Here is an 18,920-nt window from a genome sequence, read left to right as displayed (position 1 = left end):
ACTCTGTGGTTCTGTGTGCATATTGGCAGTTTTTGAATAGATTTTGAGCTGGAAACCATCAGCAGTATCTGGCAACACTGACTTCTTTCAGAAAAACTGTGCAGAATCTGCAGCTGTGTGTGTTGTGTAGTGTCTAATATAGTAATGTTTATCGAGTGAAAGATCTGAGCTACTCAGATATAATATAATGTAAAAATATTAGAGTAAATCTGCCACACAAGAACTTTGCAAAAATACTGCCGACAAAAGTTGAGGGAAGCCATAATTATTTTATAAAGTCGGTTGTTTCATTTTGTTTTACCTTCATGTAGAAAGGTGAGGTCCTTCTTGATGACAGGGAACAGGGGGATGATTGGTGGCTGGAGGTTTTGATTGCTGAGGACATTCCTGTACTTGGCCATATTCCTTGAAGGGTCGAAGAGGTCCTGCAGGTCCCCGAACAGTTTCTCATATTTGCTTGGCAACTTCTCCCATGTGCCTCTTAGTCTGGAGACTGGAGCCAGGTTCAGACCACTATAGGGAAAGCCGTGGCAGTAAATATATATTATCAGTACAACTATTTGTACAGACATCACAACACAGAAAGAACATCTATATATTAATTTGACTTAAAATATGACGAAAATGTAAAAGAAATCAGTTTATTGCACATTCATTGTCTCACCTGATGATTGCGAACATGGAGCTAAAGTTCTTGCACTCGCGACAGTGCAGGGCTATCTTGATGAAGTGCTTGATGATCTTCATGCGTTTGAGCTGGTTCGGTTCCCGCGTAACCTCAGTGGCCACCCAGAAGGTCTCGTGGTTAATTGCCTCCTCGAAGCGCTTGAGACTGACAGAGCCAGTCTTTGAGCGCAGCTTGAAAAGGTCATCGATGTATTCGGTGGGCTCGATGGCGCAGAAAAGTTCAAAGGCCCGCATGGAGAGCTGCGTGGCCACCTCCACGGTGCTGAGCTGTAACAAAGAAATCTGTCCTTCTCGAAGGAGGTCCTGGGCATCCTCATCGGAACATAACGTCTCCGTCTCCATGTTGCTCTTTAGGTAGTATCTGATGGAGGAAGATGGATTGCAAAATATTGGTTAAACATGATGTTTTGTCCTACTAAAATGGCAACAACAACTATACTGCACATCACCATCCATGTAAAGGAGACCAAGAAAGGAACGGTGGAATTGGCCTTTTCAAACCCGTCTTTATTCCTACTCTTTATGTACTTTTTGATGTTGCAGTTTGCACATCAAGATAAAGAAGTCATTACCTGCCGCTCAGCTGAATCCTGTCGGCTAGCTTAGAAAGCTGATCCGGTAACCGTCTCTGCTTGATGACGCCCTCGGGTGTGACAGACACCTCGCACAGTGAATAAGCCTCCGGTGCAGCAGTCAGGGCGAACTCCCTGATAGCCTGGGCCACCACTTCTTTAGCGGTTGTGTCCTTCCCGATCATAATATACCGAGACTGCTGGTCCGCCTTGAAGACTCGCAGCACCTGGTCTGACATATCTGGGAAGAACGAACAATGGTAATTGTGGTACATCTTACCATTATTTTCCTGAAATCTGAACAGCTTGAATCCAATTAAGAAACAGTGATTGATTAATTGATTGACTGTCAAGCTTTATCAAGAGCTTATCACCAATCCCACGCCCGCAAAAGCCACACCAGCATCTTGCAGATCAGATAAATCTCCATGAAAACATACGAGCCCAGAGGAAATACAAAATTGCACTGCTGTTTTACTGAATTAGCTACTATGACTCCAGATTAAGCGACTGCACTCTAACAGATTAATGTCTGTAAGTCTGACATAAAGGTTGAAAGCACTGCCAAAGATATGATTTTTCCAGGAGAAGCAGAATCACAAGGAGAGACTATACTTACTCATTATCAATGGGACTGAAAGGATATAAACAACATAATGGACAGAAGTTAATATAAAGACCATCTTACTGTATTTTTCTTGTTTATTTTGTGCTATGCATGAGCAGTGGAGGAACAACTGTTTAGGTAGCTATTTTATTATGTTTAGTCATCTGAGGCTATTTGAGTGAGCGGTTCTTTGTTTGTTCCCCACAAATGACATAATGGCAGAGTATTTTTGAAAATTCTAAATGTGTTGATGCCACAAACTTCCCGAGCTCCATGTAGTGGTTAAATACACACCAGGCTGGTTGTTGAAGTCGAGGATGCGGTGGTGTGACTGCAGGAGGTCTGGGTTTGACGACGAGAGGTTTCCGCTGACTGGCAGAGCTGGTGGGATCTGTTTGGACTGCTTCATTCCCACTATGCTGTCATCCTGTGATTGGCCCACGCAAACGTCGCTATGGAAACGAGAGGGCAGCAGAGGGGAGTCTGTTATAGATAGCAGTTCTGTCACCAACAGGCAGAGGGCGATATTTGTGTTTGGAAGAGAAGGAGGATGAAAACACATTTGGCTGTGCAGTCCATATGATGCATTTCATGTTAATTATCCTGGAGTTTCACAGCACTGAAAGCAAAGGTTATATATGGCTCAACTAAAAGACGTTTTCAATGGTGCCCTTTGGGAAATGGACATCTGCTCTCATTAGGAACTAAATTTATATAAACAAATACCTTTTATTTCCCCTGCAGTGTTTACTCCCAGTTTATCTGCGGCAGTTCAAAGCAATTCTGATTCAGCTTTGCATTTGACTGGCAGACTGATAAACATGCAGGTGCACTTTGCATAATCGTTCAGAGCAACATGTCAAAGTGTCAGGAAAATTCAGAACCTAAGTTTCTGCATCTAATCAGCTCCAATCAGGAGGCTTTGATTTCCTATTGATATTAAAATCACAGAGTTCGGAGTCTGTGCAGCATTTTTATTCAGTAGAGTCTTAAATATTTATTTCTCACTAAAATCTAGACATGCAAAGCTGCTTTTATTGGTAATTAAGCCGTGACAGTTAAAAGTAATCAGGTCTTCTTACTTGTATGGTTTAGGGGGCAGGATGCTGGTGAGAGTCTTATCAAAGATCTTCTTCAGCTTGTTGCGTCCTCCCACTGTGTTGGTCTTTGCCTTCTTGCTGACCTTTTCCAGACTCATCACCTGCTCCACATCCACCGCCAGGTCGGGGATCGAGTAGCGACTGGCCTTCTTAATGTCCCCAATCTTTGGAAGGTGGGGTGCCCCATTCTTTCGATCATGTTCCTCCTCACAATCCAAATCATGGTCGTGTTCTGGCCTTGTTAGCAGCTCTTTAAACACTAGACAGGTGTGTAATGTAAAAGAAAAAAAAAAAAGAGTAATTAAAGACACTGTAGTATTCCTACATTTACTCTCAGATTTTAACCTTTTTATTAGTTTATCCACATGCTTTTTGTTCAGTAAGAAGCTGTAACATTTGGACAAGTCAACAAAAAAAGTGATTGTTGTTGACAAAACTATAACTCTCGTTCTAATCGTAATAGGATCACCAGTCATTTGGTGGATGTTGACAAGTTATCATAACCTATAATATGCCTTACCTAAAAGGTTTGTCTTCACAGTTATGGACAAGTGGGTGTTGTTCTTCAGAATCTCATTGGCTTTGCTGAGCTGGACATTCTCAAAATTCTGTCCATTGACCTCCAAGATCTGCAGGAGAGACCGAGAAAGCCATCAGCACAATTTTAAGCAACTTGCTGTACTAAAGGGTTATACATCTTATCGAGAACAGACTGAGGAAAAACAATAGAGTTGATGATGTCAAAAGCTTCCTGTTTTTCTAACCCATAAAGAAACACAAAAATTATGTCGTGGGCATCTCGTATGACTCTCCAAAACTGGGACCTTGACATTTTTGCATTCTTTTGTTAAGAACAAGAAGAGCAAAAATAATGAATTGAACACACTGCCAGCTCCCTGTTAGAAAAAGAATCATGTCTAAATTAGCACCTTATGCATAATTATGGACGTGGATTAAAAATCCAACCTCCTGGTCTGTTTGATGATCATATCTGGCACAAGAACATCATTTGACCACAGAGTGCCCTTTAAATTCTGACAGGACTTCACCACAGGAAGTGCTAAAACTCATCTGTTATCACCACATCAGGCCAATCTGCTGGTCGTGTTATATTACTGCAGATATTAATCTCTGAACTATGCAGTTTAACTGCAACTTTTAGATAAAAAAGAGGCCCTAAACTCCCGAGCTCGTGCATGTTCTACAGGATATAAACATCATCAACATAAGGTTTTGACATTAATACGACCCTTTTCATTTCCAAATAGCCCCGTCTTTGTCTTCATAACCTGACCATTGTACAGGTGCCGGATATTTGCATTTAAATGCGATCATCTAACTGAGCTGCCACTTCCTCTTTGGCAGTAGAGGAAGTCACCTTTAACCGTAATGTACATACAGGCCATCATCTGCTCTTGTGAGGCCAGTAAATGCTTACTTTTTCAAAGTCAAACTACTCTGTTAGGATCAGGAGCGATTAGCGAGTTCACTACTGAGAAGATGATAAAAACCAATGAGATTAATACTAAAGCTCTGAAAGAGCAGGTACTGGGTGAATGATGACATTAACTACAGCTGTTAAAAAAAGAAAGTATGAAGAATATGAGAGAAAGAGAATGTTTCCTTATGGATGTCAGTTTCTCTGCTTCCTTTTGAGGAAACAGCTGCAGGGGATGTTTGGAGTCAAGAGGGCTTAACTCACATCCAGACGCTCTCAAGATGGTTTCAAGGATTAAGGGACTTTGCTTAAAGCCCTAAGGACTGCAGAGTGTGAAAATAGTTGAGCAGTCAAGTTGTGAGGAAAAAAAGCCAACACAGGGTGCCCACAGCTACTGGCAAGTTCAATTTGAGACTTTTCAAAAGAGGCCTTTTAATGCTAGTTAGAGCAAAATGTAAAACCAATTTCACAACAAAAATTTACTTCAACAGGAAATTTAAAGTGCTAGTCTGCACAGCTGTAGCCTACAGAGAAAAAGTGTTCTGCAGCTAAATAAGCTTTGAATAAAAACGGCACTACCAGGAAATGTTCTGCTCAAAATTTAAAGTGCATGATGTTGGTGTCAAAAAGGACGTTAGAAGAGGGAACGGGAAAAAAGTAAATAAAATGACTGAAATCTCTTTACAGTAATAATGGTGGAAGAACCAACTCACTTGATCTCCACGCTTAAGGCCAGCTTCTGCTGCTTTGCTTCCAGGCTCCACAGCATCGATGAAGATGCGGAAACCTTTCTCCTGACCTCCGAGAAGGCTGAATGCCAGTGGAGAGTCCCTGGACGGCTTGGTTAGTGTCACCAGCCGTGGCTTGGCTTTAGCAGCACATGCTATGTTTAACAGTCTTAGGTGCCCACACATTTTCTTAAAGAAGCACAATGAGGAAAATGAATTAGAAACCTGAGTTAAACATTTTTTCCACATCTCTTTATATTTTACACTTACTTCTTTTTCCAGATTGTTTTCAAACTCTTCCAGAAAGCGAGTCATGGCAGGGTCACCTTCAAAGTCATTGAAGTGATTGTTTACCCACAGCAAGACTACCCGTGTAACCTGGAGAGATCACATGATCGACATGCACTTGATTAGAAATGGAACATTTTGCTTTATACCCACATTCAGTCATGTCCAAAGGTTTCATGAGGAATGAGTGTAGAACTGTTTATTCTCTAAACCTACTGACAGCTAATTAAATACAAGTTCAAAGGTCAAGTATGTCTGAGGATTTTATGTATGTGAATCCAAAATGTCTAAAGGACATTCAAGTCTTTCAGAATTCTGTGAAACAAGATAAATTTACACAATGTCTGTGAGTAAATGTACAAAGTCTGGCTGCCTTAAGTGTATCTGAACAGATATACCAGAGTCCTGCTGATCATACCTTGTCCCTGAGACTTGGGTCGTGGAACCACTCCAGGAGCTTCTTGCCCACGACCATGGGGCTTGAGAGGAAGGTCCTGTAGGTCAACAGGAAGTCCTCGATGTATGTAGGGTCCACCACTGAGTGCTCCTCTACGAGGTGCATGGTGAGACGCTCCGGTGTGCCCTGATGTTTAACAGAAAGACATTACAAGTGAGTGGCAGATCCTTAAGATGACTGCAACTTGTCAGTGACGGAGACACACTTGAAATGCTAGCCTGCTTTACTCTATATGGAACCATATACTAGATGGCACTCCTGCTTTAAAGCCTTAAAACTAGCATCAAGTACATACGGCTCACTGTGTTTACTGAGGTCATAAATCAAGTGTGAAATAAGGCCATCTTCTAATGGACTTCTTTTTTGAGATTATGGGGTTTAAAGAAGCATAGATTAATTGATTTTTAACAGTTACCTTGATGACAATGTGTCCTTTCCTGGTGCCGGTGCGGTCTAGTTCACGGTGTTCCTTAACCATAACAATTTCTCCTTCCTCCTCAACCTTCTGCATGTTCTTCTCCACCTGGTTGAGGATGCAGCAGTAGTCCTGCTGGGCTATACACACAAACTGGACACAACAGAGAAACTCAAATTAGTGGGTGACTGAAAGAAACTTGTAAATTTACATGAATTATATATGCTTAATAGTATTCAAACGCAATAACTGGAAGATAAAGTGTTAAAGTAATATAACCTATAAGATCTGATGGCATAGCAACCAAATGAATACATAAAAATAAGATACTCACTAATTAATGGGAACAATTTTTTACACCCCAGCCACCGACTTTAGCTCAGAGTTGGAAGAAAATCTTATGATCTTACTCTTTTCATCAGCTGGCCTATTTTCTTTCATAATAGCTGCTCCACACGTTTAAAGGAATGCTATGGCCCGCAGCAACTTTTGGTGTCATGAGTGCAAACACTTTCAGCACAAGTGGGTCACAGTGGGATTTAAAAACTGAACATGGCAGGGTTTGTACCCATGTTTTTCACATGGAAATAATGCAGAAGAAACTGACCTGTAAACCCAGGCAATAGATTGGACGAACACCTAGAGCAGGAGTATTTAAGGTGAGGCTCTTACCTGGCAGTCGTCTACTTTGGTCTTCATGACACCTTTCATGTATTCTTTCTCCATGGTTGGTGACACCCCAAAACTATTTCCCATGCACAGGATTTCTGTCCGACTGTCAGGGTACGTCACCTCCACCGAACCGTTCAGGATCACCGACCATGAGTCCAGCTGGAGCCATAAAACACAATCACAGAGGTCAGACCAAAAATAAAGAAAGAAAAAAGAAATAAAGAAAACAGAAAACTAATACACTAACATCTTCACACATCAGATTAACGTCAGTATAGTAACATTCCCAACAGCTGGTGTCCTTTAATGAGTCAAAGTTATTTATCAAAAAGAACCATATGTAGCAACTACAAGGGGACTGTTGCACTAACAGATGGTTTCTTATTTTCATCAGAGGAATACAGAAAAAGCAAGAGGCTGTTGGTGCTGCCCAGAAAAAAAACAAGACTTAAATGAGAAAAAAGGAGTTTCAAAGTATTGTTAGTAGGGGCACATTTGTTTGAAGATTTAATAACAATAAAAATAAGGGTATTTTCAGGATTTCCTGAAAAGCTGCCATTGTGGTTTCTTTAACCCTGACAGCAACAATGCACTCAATGAACCTTAAATTATTTATGACTGGACATTTACTAATGTGGCTAGGCCTTAAAGTCATCCTATTGTATGGATGTATTACAGCGAAAAAAGCAAACTGTCACTGAAACAGCGTCCTGAACAGAGAGATGAAATAACTGGGGCCTGCTTTGGGCGCCTAAAGGGTCCTAGAAAGACCCGCCGATAAGCAATGCCCACCATTCAGGTTTAATAGAGCAGAAAAAAATATCAAATGGACGAAGAAAGATTCATTGGTGTGAAGAGGTGAGACTAAGGTTCAGTTCCCACACACACGCACGCGCGCACACATATATGAATTAAATTTAACAGTCACAAGACAGGATTTCCGTGTGCATGAGTATGCACCAACACACACCTCTTCTCCATCATTGAGAACGATGGTGCCGGCGCGTTCGACCACAGCGAAAACCATGACAGCGCAGAGTTCCCTCCTCACTGACATGGTCATGTTGGCAAATGCTGGCAGTTGATGCATGAACTCTAGTAATTGCTCTGCGAGAGGAACAAAGGAGAGACAGCAGAGGAGTTTAGGAAAGGCATCAAAGAGACACTTGGAGGAGAGAAAGAGGGCGGGCAGCGTAGCGTGCACCTGGCAGCTCTGCACTGCCCTCAATCCAGCATCAAAATGGATCATCACCACAATTATATCAAGCCAACGGAGAAATCATTATGTGGACAAGACAAAGCCAAATATCAATTCTATTGATAAAAACTTTAAGGCAAGCCAGGAAAACTGCTGACAATTCACTCAACGACCTCTGTGCGACTTAAGGGAGGTATTGGAGACAATGAACCAGAAGTGAAATCATAGTGGGTGTGCTGTCAGGGAGGATCAGGCTTACAGGCGAATGTCCCCACACATCTCCATCCAGCCATGAACAGAGATGTACATCCTTCACAATGTGCTTTTAACAGGTCTTTATGTGAATATTTTATTGTTAGCATAAAGTAATCAATTAAATTTGTCCACATGTCTTCTAATATTCAATGTTTTCAACCTTTACATTTGTAAGATTTTAATTAACTTATATTCTAAGAACCACATAACTATTTAACCCGGCAGAACCCCCCCCCCTACACATCTATACGCATAAACAAAAACAGGTTCCAAATGTCATATGATGGCTAGCATGACTGGTATTATGAAACAACAGATGAAAGAGGATGTAATATAGAATCATGTGGGAGAAAAACAAAAACAATACATTTTCCCATGACTCCATGCAGGCCTGTGAAAAACTAAGCACACCTCATGAGTCAGTAGCTTGTAGGACTGCTTTCAGCAGCAGTAACTTGAAGTCATCCTATTCTGTATGACTACCAGTCTCTTAAGACATTGTGGAGGAATTTTGGCCCACTCGTCTTTACAACATTTCTTTAGTTCATCGAGGTTTGTTGGCTTCTTTTAACCTAACTTGGATGTGCTGCCATGCTTTTGTTGCAACGAGAGGTTTTCCCCTCGCAACAAACAAACCATACTTGTTAAGTCTTTTTGTATTTTTACAATCACAAACTTTACTTTTCTTATGTTAACTGAGGCCTGTATAGTCTGAGAATTTTTCAGTTTCACTTAGCACATTCTGACCTTCGGGCAAATTTGCAGAGATGTTCATTCCCTGGAAAATTGTGTTAACACACACCTGAATCCTCCAGACCACCAAACAACCCAAATTTCTGCTTTTCCAGAGGTGCTCACACTTGGTGATGATCAGTCAATCAAGTGCCTCTGATTAGCAGCACCTGGCTGCTAATTACACCCCCGCCTTTTTTTCCTGGACTCTATACAGACCTTTGAAATTTTTTGTCACTACTGTAGACCAAAAAACTCTAAATTTCATGATGACGATTGGAAAACAATGAATTCTGAATTTGGTGCAATGTATAGTTTCTCATTATTGAATATGTGATTGGATGCAAGTGCTAGATGCCCATGCTAGGTTTAATACAAGGTGCAGGACTTTCTGCAGCACACCTACACTGATGCTCACAGAAAGAAAACACCCCTCTATACTCCATCTACCAACCAGCAGCAGTGTGGTGTACTGGTTGACCTGGGCTTGGCATGGCAACAGCGTCGTGTGAGAAGCTGCGGAAGCACTGAAAGTTTAATGCGCAGGGAGAGGTGAGGCGAGAGGATGTGCCAGCGTGACCTAGAAAAGCCTGCTGGCAAGGGGAGGGGGTACAGCAGGGAGATAAGTGAAGTGGGGGAGGGGTTGGCACTTGTTCTTACTCTCTCGCCATCCACCAATGTATCATCCTCCCCAAGTCCACATCTGCAGCTAAGCTGAGTGTGCACACTTTTTTTTTTTTTTTTAAACGATGCCTATCATTTTCATTTGAGTAGAATCGTAGCCTTAAGAGTTATGATACTGCAAGGCTGATGAAGCTTTGAGAATTACTCGAAAGCCTCGATCGTACGAGAGAGGCACAGACTTGAGATAAATGTAAATTTATGGCGACGATTTAAATAAGAAAGCAGGGAGTGGCTTTTTATAAAGCATAAATTAATCTAAAATTGGGACAATGTGCTTCTGTTTAAATTGGTATTTTTCACACTATGCTCTAAAGATGTCTTCAAATATAGAACTCTCAGGCATGCACAAGAATAGGCAGGATATTTGTTCACAATAAACACTGCGTGGTTGAATATTTGCACTAGTGCTATTGATTTTCATGACTATTCTGATCAAAGAAATTCAATCTGTAGTTGGGTGCTCACCTATGTCATCGTCGGTCCGGTCCATGGGGTCCTTCTCCAGACAATCCCGCACAATGTCCCGGCTCATGAGGGGGTCGGACGCTCGCTCGATGTCCTCTTCATCGTCGTCCTCCTCAGAGTCCACAGCGGTCTCTGGCAGGCCACTCAGGTCCATGTCACCTGGTTCGTTTTCTGTGGCCTAGAAAGAAACAACAGGTAAGCCATGAGTCAATGATAAACACAAGCAGGGACTCTGCGGCTCCATGCAACATCAGCAATCCCGCCATCACAAGGCCAAACGAGTTCGAGAGTCTACTAGCGAGACACTGAATGACCAACCTCCATGCTCGTTACAAGCAAAGCTTTGAATTATCAGATAAATGCTTGAAAAATAAATCCCCACCCGTATCAGCTGTCCAAACTGGGGCGGAGTAAACATATTGTAAACAGCCAGTGAAATATTTTTTCAGTTTAAGCAGCACAAAACACGCACATTGCAAGTCATTTTACAGTAAGGGGGGAAAAAAACAAAAAAACAAACTCAGCTGTGACACAAAAAAACAAATTCCATTGTGCATATTTGACCCATTTCTTGAAACTGATAAGAGGTAATCAGTACAGTAGGAGAAAGACAGGCGTCAACACTGCATACAAAACAGTCTGCTATGCATAGTAACAAGCTAATTAACTCTCAACTTTCCTCCCCTCTTTTCTCCCCCACAGCAAACGCCACAGCCTGCCTCGCAGCCAGATCCTGTTCTTTGAAAGCACAAGATGAAATATGTGCGAAGCCGTGAAAATGAACTAAGATGAGAAGCAAGCGTAATGCAATTACTTGTGCCTGAGCGATACCAGCGGAGTTCTTCTGCTATCATCAAAGAAAGTATTTCTATAAATGACAGAGGGGCCAGATTGCCTGCTTCATACTCACACAACATGAAAACCTCTCAAAGAGCAAGTCAAAGCAGTCACAAAAAAAGGCAACAAAACATCGGCTCTTCTACCTCCCAACAGTGAACCCTCTTACCCAAATACGGTTCTCAATCTCAAACCTCTTAACAGAAAGAGAAGAATAGGTTGCCTTTGCAAACTGTCCGCAAAATCCCAGAGATAGACGCATCTTCATCTCCCAGACTGTCAGTCTGCTTCTAATTTTTTAATGCTCAGTCTCCCTGTGCTTGGTCTCTCTCAGAAACCCTATGTCATTTCTCCTCAAACGCCATGTGCAAAGGGCTCTTTAATGATTCAGTGTCTGAATGGCCGTTTGGGCATCACTGGTCCACACCCTGGTGGGTGGAGCCTGCAAACATGATGAAAGTGAAGAGTCACAGATTAGGTATGGAGCAGAACACAGGACAGAGGGAAAAAAACCTAAATAAAATGAATGTAAGCTCATAACTGACAATGGAACTTCTTGCATAAAACTACAGAGGATCATGTGACCAGTCTACTTTAAAAACACTAGACAGGTTCACAACACTTAACCCACATAATACAGCATTAGAAACTCAAGGTTATATACAACAATCAGTTCATAGCCAGCTGTCAAACATGGGTGTATGCTTACATATCGCATTTAAATACAGAGGGCCCGGCTGCCTTTGTGCTCTTGCACGGCCCTTTTTTCATGCCATGCATGTATCAGAAATCCATAGATGTGCAGAAAGCATTAAGAATCAGTGGGCAAGTCAGGTGTTGTTAATATTTCATTAGGGCTATTCTTGGATCAATGCTTTCAAAGTCCTTCTGAAGGACCAATTTCATGATTTATTCAGATACAAACAGTGCGCCATGTTGGCAGTGACGTGGGAATTACGTGGCGATAGCAGTGGAATAGCCTGGTGGTTCGACTATTCAGTGCTCCATGCAGAATCTAGACTCCAGTATGCTCAGCAAAAATATATATACAGTAAAAATAATGTTTAACGCAACCATATTTCACCAACATCAACTTAACATGATCTCAAGTGTAAATTATGAAGTATCCTCTGATCCATTTATTCAACAACAGCCCCAGTGAGCACTGCAAACATTGCTCGCTTCTGATGTACTGCACATTTAAAAATGTTTTATTATTCTGAAACATGCAGGGTGTAACTTAACCTAATAATAAAAAAGCAATGTTGCATAAACCAACAGTCTTAGGAATCATGCTGTGCACTCATGGTTAGAATTTCAATGTTTTCTGTCCACATTAAAGGCTATTCCAAGCCATGTGTGCATCGTGTTAATTTTCTAAAAGTTTGTGATAAAAATGAGGAGAATCTTGTAGCCTGGATAGCAAAAAAAAAAAGCCCATCAACCACTTTATATAACAATTTCCACTTAAGCCAGGAAATGATTAGGAGAAGATGGAGAGCATAAAGTGTTCAAGAACTTCAACAGAAGCACACAAAAAAATAAAAATCCAAAAGCTTCAAAAGAGCTTCCAAACCACAGCTTCCCAAATCACAATCCGATGGAGCATCCACGGAATGTGTCTGTTCAAGCCTGATTGACAGACATCCCAGAAATTCAGAACTGAGTAATCTCAAGATTATCCTCTTGATTGACCGATTGATTAAACCTTGTGCCTGTAAAGTGCCAGAAAATACAAGTTTCTTAAGCCAAAGGAGACAGGTTCAAATAGCCTGATGTGTCCAACTAACAGTCCAAATATAACACAGTGAAATACAGAATAGAGCCAAACTTTGACTCTTGGGTATCTGAAGCATTTTGATTGTTGAAACAGTTAAAACAGAGGAAGCACGTATGAAGCATATAAGTATCGAAGTTAAGGAATTTAAATACAGTATTCTGAGCCAAAGTTACAAACAGCAGAGTAAAGGTTGAACCAAACATTATAGAGGCTGAATAAAACAAACAAAACAGTGTCTGTGATTCAGTGAGAGGAGAAAGAGACAGAGAGGAAAAAAAAAAAAAAAAAAAAAAAAATCAAGAGGCCGCCACAGAGCTGCTAGCAGATGGTGCTAAGACCAGGATCACAGACTGGGGACAGTAGAGCCTGTTCAACCTGCCCCAGCCAGCCACAGCATGGTCAAAACATATACACATACACACACAGAGCTCCACAATAACACACCCCTCATATGCAATTAGACGGTTTGTATTCAGCATACTGAATAAGTGCCCTGATGCATACCAACCCCAGTCAGTCGAAGGTCTGACTATACCAAACAGCACAGCCACAATCCTGCTTACAAACATAACACACATTTACAGACACACAGCAGGTGACAGAATTAGGAGCCAATGGGGTGGGTGTGCTATGCTAAGCGGATTAGTTGCAGAGTTTGGGGCACGTCCACAATCAGTTGAGTGCACATACTTGAATTGGGTTTTAAGGGTTCAAATGTTTAACTTTGATTATGTTTTCATAACTACCAAGCAGAATTGAAAAGGCTTGGTGAGGGTGGGTGGATGGGGGTTGGATTGCAAGCAAACCAATCAATTTTGGTGCAGATCTTGATAACGTTATTTATAAACTGCTAAATTAAGCATTGGCCTTGATGAAGGATGGGCTCCCTCAGCCCATCCTTCATCAAGTTATACATATCTCAACACCACAAAACAAATTATGTGAGGCCTACAGGTGCTAGTATTTTAGCACAAAAATGCTCATCAAGTGCCCTCATTACATGAGACTGTATATCACAGCTTTGTGGGAGTCCTGTACTTCTGCTTTGAGGTGATGAAAGGCAGAGCTGGAGTCAGGATGTAGGTTGGACCACCTGCTTGCAACCACCAGCCTGTCTGCTCATCCCCCGCTGCGTAGCAAAAGTCTCCCATTAGTGTCTTATAACATGTCTGGCAGAAAATGCTTTAAATTCTTCCAAAGAAAATTAGTCCTCCTTAATGAGACTAATGCATATTCCCAGAGGTATAGTCATCATTTCACAAAAAGCATGTTTTTTCCAACATTTTTTCAGACTTGTCTCAGATGAGGTCAAAGTTTGTTCTATATCACAGATTTTAAATGCTATGTTACATGTTAGATCACTGAAGCATATCTATATAGATATAGAGATATAGATATAGAGATATCTATATAGATATAGAGATATAGATATATCTAGATATAGAGATATAGATATATCTATAGATATATCTATCTATCTCTCTATCTATCTCTCTCTATATCTCTATATATCTCTCTCTATATCTCTATCTCTATATCTCTATATATATCTATATCTATATATATATATATATAGATATATATAGATATATATAGATATATATAGATATATATATCTATAGATATAGATATATATATATATCCCAAATCATGCAAATCAATGTCTTTTCTCATTATTTACAATTCATCACGAGGTTATGTCGAAGCAAACCAGCTCAATGAATAATTGTTAATTTAAACTGCAGGAAAACAACCGATAAGTCTCCCTCGTCTAATGAGGTGAACAGAAAACTAGTCAGGTTAATACAAACACTACAAAGGAGAGGAAAAACTCAGTCCCGATCAGATGGGAACAGCTACACTTTTAATGCTTAATAGTTGATGCATTATACATTTTGTTTATTATTGCCACACAGACTGAATATAAAAGATGGACCTTGCCACTGTGATGGAGTCTCAAAGTGAAAATTTTGGTCATTGCTATTTGTTTATGTTCACATCAGTGACTGAGAAACCAGACACAATGAAACGACACGTTTATATGGTAGTGGTTTGCCAATCGCAAGTATCCCCAGCTTGATTCATGGTTTACTTTAGATGTAAAGTAATCCACAAAATGAACATGATACTGTATTAAATATGATTTGAAACTGGAGACTGAGACTTTTATCTGATTAACAAAATGCTAACCTAAGCCATAAATCAAGTGAAAAGTAGACTTTCATAGACTTCTATATAATCAGATTCCTGTTTGCAACAGTCACCACCCCCAGCTGATCGTTGGAAAGAAGGCAAATATTAAAATTGTCCACTTTTGAGACATGGAAATGTCATCCATCTTATTTATTAAGTCTATGTGGCTGCAGTCAGGTAAGCTAACTGGCTGTAGCTTCATATTTATGGCATGCTCATGAGCGGTAGTGCTCTTCTTATCTAACTTTTGCCAGTAATTCCAAAAAAGGCCCTAGCTAGACTGAGAAAAGTTTTAGCATCTTTATGATTTCCTCTTGCTTAGCTATGGCTGCATTCACTAGTTAAACTACCATGCACCTACTTAGCTATCCAAGGGACTCCAAGCTGGGGATCCAGCACCAGTGATGGGAGGACTTACCTGGTAAATGTCTGACAGGCTGCTGCTTCCGGAGTCGCTGGTGATACTACATCCTGAGTGGCTTGAGGAGACGTGGGTCACCTGTGGGTGTAAGCCGTCGGCCAGGTGAAGTCTGCTGAAGTCTGCGGGGAGCTGCACATACACACACAACATACACACAGATGGTCAGTATCAGCCAGCCCAGCAACCGCTATTGGTCATTCACACCAACACTCGTGCTGATTGCCAAACATTGGATACAGACTTAGCAGCATGTGTGTCTAAAAATAGGCTGTTTAGCTTTTATTCTATTTCTTCATTTCTTTTCTTCTTTCTTTCTTCTTTCTTCCTAATTATGTTTCCCAAATTCATTTGATAATAAGCAAAGACAGTCTCTTTGCTGTAAAACAATAATGTATCTACTTTAATTTTAATTGGAAGGCAGTCTGAAAAACATTCAATTTGTTCCCATCAATGATTGAAAAGGTTTATCATCTTCTTCATAGCACAGCAGTTATTTCACAAGAAAAATATTAATCAGAGCTTAAACAAGAGCTCAGCTTTGCTTTAATAATACATTTTGTGTAAAGGAAAGGCAGCGCAAAAAAGATTTTAATTAAGTAACCCAACATTTACAGAGTGTGTCAAAAATATTTAGTTTTAAAGTTTGTCTTGTTTTCGAAATCCTTTGGTTTACTTTAGGAGAATACTACACCTATTAGACAAACACATGTAAGAAAATAGGTTACAAAATTGAAAGGGAGTTGAAACTCGGGATTAAACAATAAGATAATCATTGTTTTAAATACAGCAAAGGAGCTCCTTTCCTGAGACCAGCAAAAAACAAACAAGCCTTGCATACATGAAGAAAACACCCTCATTAAGGTACTACGAACTTGAGTAAACTAAATGGATACCAGGCAGTAATGGGGGAAACCCCTCTGAGTAATTCATACGGTATAAAGTGCTAGAAAGCCCAGCTGTAATTAGCCACATTGTAAATGAGCCAACCCGCTTCTCTATGGAAATGACCCCAAAATGTAAAATACATCAGAAATCCTCCCACTGCTCAAGTTTTAGGAGGAAGATGAATTAAAAATAAGAAGCAGTTAGAACTACTACAACTCAGAGGTTTATTTGAAGTCCGCAGATGCTGTATGGTTTCTGTATGTGTGGCGTTAGAGTGGAGACAGTCAACAGCAAACACAGCAGCACAAATTTCCATAATTGGTAATGATTTAAGGCCTAAACTTATCAATTTAATGTCCTGGGACTTTAAAGTCTTGATCCATTTATTGAAAGTTTTTCTGCAAGTTTCCGTAATTCTGTCGATAAAATAATTCAGGTATTAGCTCAGAAAATAATAATTACACTGACATAATTAGTGTTCAACTTCTGTCCTGTGCATTTAAAATCCAACCTGATGGATCAGTTGTTAAAAGGTATGATATACTCATTGATTATAGACCACCTGAAGCCCTTAGAACATAGCTAACATTTGTTTAATTCCACATCTGTAGATGTCAAATGAAATAAATGAAACGTGTTTGAATCGCACTCAAATCTGACTAGAATTTCAGAGTGGTGAATTATGGATTTAATCAAACAGCATAAACTGGTTCATGGTGTCTATAGACTTGAATATTTGATGGCTAAATGTTTTATTTACCAATATACATTGGATACTCTGCAGGGAGACTGTTAGCTTTGGGCCACGTTTCAACTCCACTTCTTGCTGTGGCAGAGCATTAATATTAGATTTTTAAACCAAAAAAAGTCAAAGTGGGCCGATTTAGCTAGTCTGCTCCAGTCAGGAAATCAGAGCCAAATCTAAACATCTTCAGATTGGGTTTGGAGTTTTGAATTTTGATAGTAAACAAGATTTTAAATGTAATTTATGTTCAGTGATTTTTTTCCCCCAAATGTTTCCTCACTTGACAGTAAAAAATGTTTTTAACTCAGCTTTGATAAATGGTGATGAAATAGGGCGAGACTTTGAAATGTCAAAGAAAAAACACAACTTTGCTTTAATAGATCCTGATGTAGAGGTGACACTGGACACACTGCAAGGACCAGCAAGGCTTTCATCTCTTCATTTCTAAGCTATGAAAGGTTAACTCATCTCTGAAATTCAGAAGTCTGGGTATCAACATCATCCACCACTTTGGGATGCAAATAACACCTCTGCCTCAGATTATTTTGGAAATCAGCCTTGAAGTCCCACTTGGATGACAAATGGAATAGATTGGATAGAAATGCATCTTGGGATCTTCATTTGCAAGTAAATAGGTCTGAGCCATCATCTGCTCTTGAATATACTCAATGAAAACGTCCATCGTCACAGCTCCTGAAGTGCTCATCTGCATTACGGCTTAATTAAAGAGTTTTGGAGAATGGAAGGGAAGTGTTTTGCTGCCAGAATGATCGTTGTGTGATAGATAGAAGAAACTAGTTTTGACTAAAAGACTTCTTAACATTCATGAGGCAGAGTCACAATAAAACTGAAGGGCTTGAATGTGTTGGTGCACTGAACTGATTTTGAAGTTATTTGGAGACCTTTGTGAACGAAAAATTTGAATCTGAGACATATCAATTCACAAAGCGCCTTTATGTGTCAGCGACAAGAGACCAAGAGCCAGACAGTGCTGCTCCTGTGGCACTGAGGTGTGATGTGATTACACTGTGTCAAAGATTGCCATCACGATTAATTATCTGGCTGGCTGCACCAACCAAAATGGTTGACCGGAGGGCCTAGTCGCTCTCTATCCCGCCTCGGGCTGCTTTTTTTTCACCCCCTCGTCTGGTTGACTTCACCCTGAGTGCCTCCAGCTGACTTCCACAATATTACTGAACAAATATTATCTGATGAATCGCTTTTGTCTGTTTTTATTTGCAGTGATAAAGCCTCATCACATTTCCTTTTGATGACTTTTATGGCATAATATGTCAGTGTTGCAATAAAATTTCAGACATAAGGTTATGTTGGAGCTCTAGCAATTTATCTTTAAGCTTAGACATTTTTCGCTAGAGTGATGTGGCCTTGAGGCCTGCCATCAACGTCACTTTTATCCCAAAGGAAATTTGTACTCTGGGATTACAGCGAAGCTGGAAGCGAGAAAAGCTTGGCCTCAAATACACACCAGTGAGGTACATCATTGCTCTTACATGCTCCATTATGATTAACGGGAATATTAAAAATGTCTGCCTTTTTAAAGACAGTCTGGAGGAAAAATGAACAGACTTAGGGCTGAGCACCACAGACAAACGAGAAACTAGTTGGAAGGGCTCTGATGCATTCTGGGTGTGCCTTTTTCCATTCTGGGCTTTGTTATAGTAACAGAAACACAGAAAAATCAAAACACCTTTACAAATAGAGAATATTAAAAGATAATAAAAAAATCTGCATCTAAAACAC

At 40.3% G+C, this 18,920-nt stretch overlaps 1 protein-coding gene across 7 annotated transcripts in view; it reads right to left on the bottom strand.

Moving 5' to 3' along the window:
- Positions 1–18,920, bottom strand: part of rapgef2 (Rap guanine nucleotide exchange factor (GEF) 2) — a 107,204-nt gene that overhangs the window by 9,476 nt on the left and 78,808 nt on the right. For 3 of the 7 annotated variants that reach the window (XM_039621114.1, XM_039621104.1, XM_039621122.1), the window contains 15 exons: positions 15,527–15,658; positions 10,299–10,476; positions 7,935–8,071; positions 6,965–7,123; positions 6,293–6,445; positions 5,839–6,003; positions 5,403–5,510; positions 5,118–5,321; positions 3,487–3,595; positions 2,949–3,225; positions 2,161–2,318; positions 1,879–1,893; positions 1,260–1,500; positions 665–1,048; positions 302–513 (listed from right to left, as the gene is read on the bottom strand). In XM_039621114.1, coding sequence (XP_039477048.1) covers positions 302–513; positions 665–1,048; positions 1,260–1,500; positions 1,879–1,893; positions 2,161–2,318; positions 2,949–3,225; positions 3,487–3,595; positions 5,118–5,321; positions 5,403–5,510; positions 5,839–6,003; positions 6,293–6,445; positions 6,965–7,123; positions 7,935–8,071; positions 10,299–10,476; positions 15,527–15,658 — 2,632 coding nt within the window. The remainder of the gene's footprint in view (positions 1–301; positions 514–664; positions 1,049–1,259; positions 1,501–1,878; positions 1,894–2,160; positions 2,319–2,948; positions 3,226–3,486; positions 3,596–5,117; positions 5,322–5,402; positions 5,511–5,838; positions 6,004–6,292; positions 6,446–6,964; positions 7,124–7,934; positions 8,072–10,298; positions 10,477–15,526; positions 15,659–18,920) is intronic. The other 4 variants (XM_031758968.2, XM_039621101.1, XM_031759004.2 and 1 more) reach the window with 2 other exon arrangements.

Source organism: Oreochromis aureus, linkage group 2 (assembly GCF_013358895.1).
Source record: "Oreochromis aureus strain Israel breed Guangdong linkage group 2, ZZ_aureus, whole genome shotgun sequence".
Lineage (NCBI taxonomy): Eukaryota > Metazoa > Chordata > Actinopteri > Cichliformes > Cichlidae > Oreochromis > Oreochromis aureus.
The sequence above is the reverse complement of the archived record's forward strand: the minus strand, read 5'-3'. Positions and strand labels throughout refer to the sequence as shown.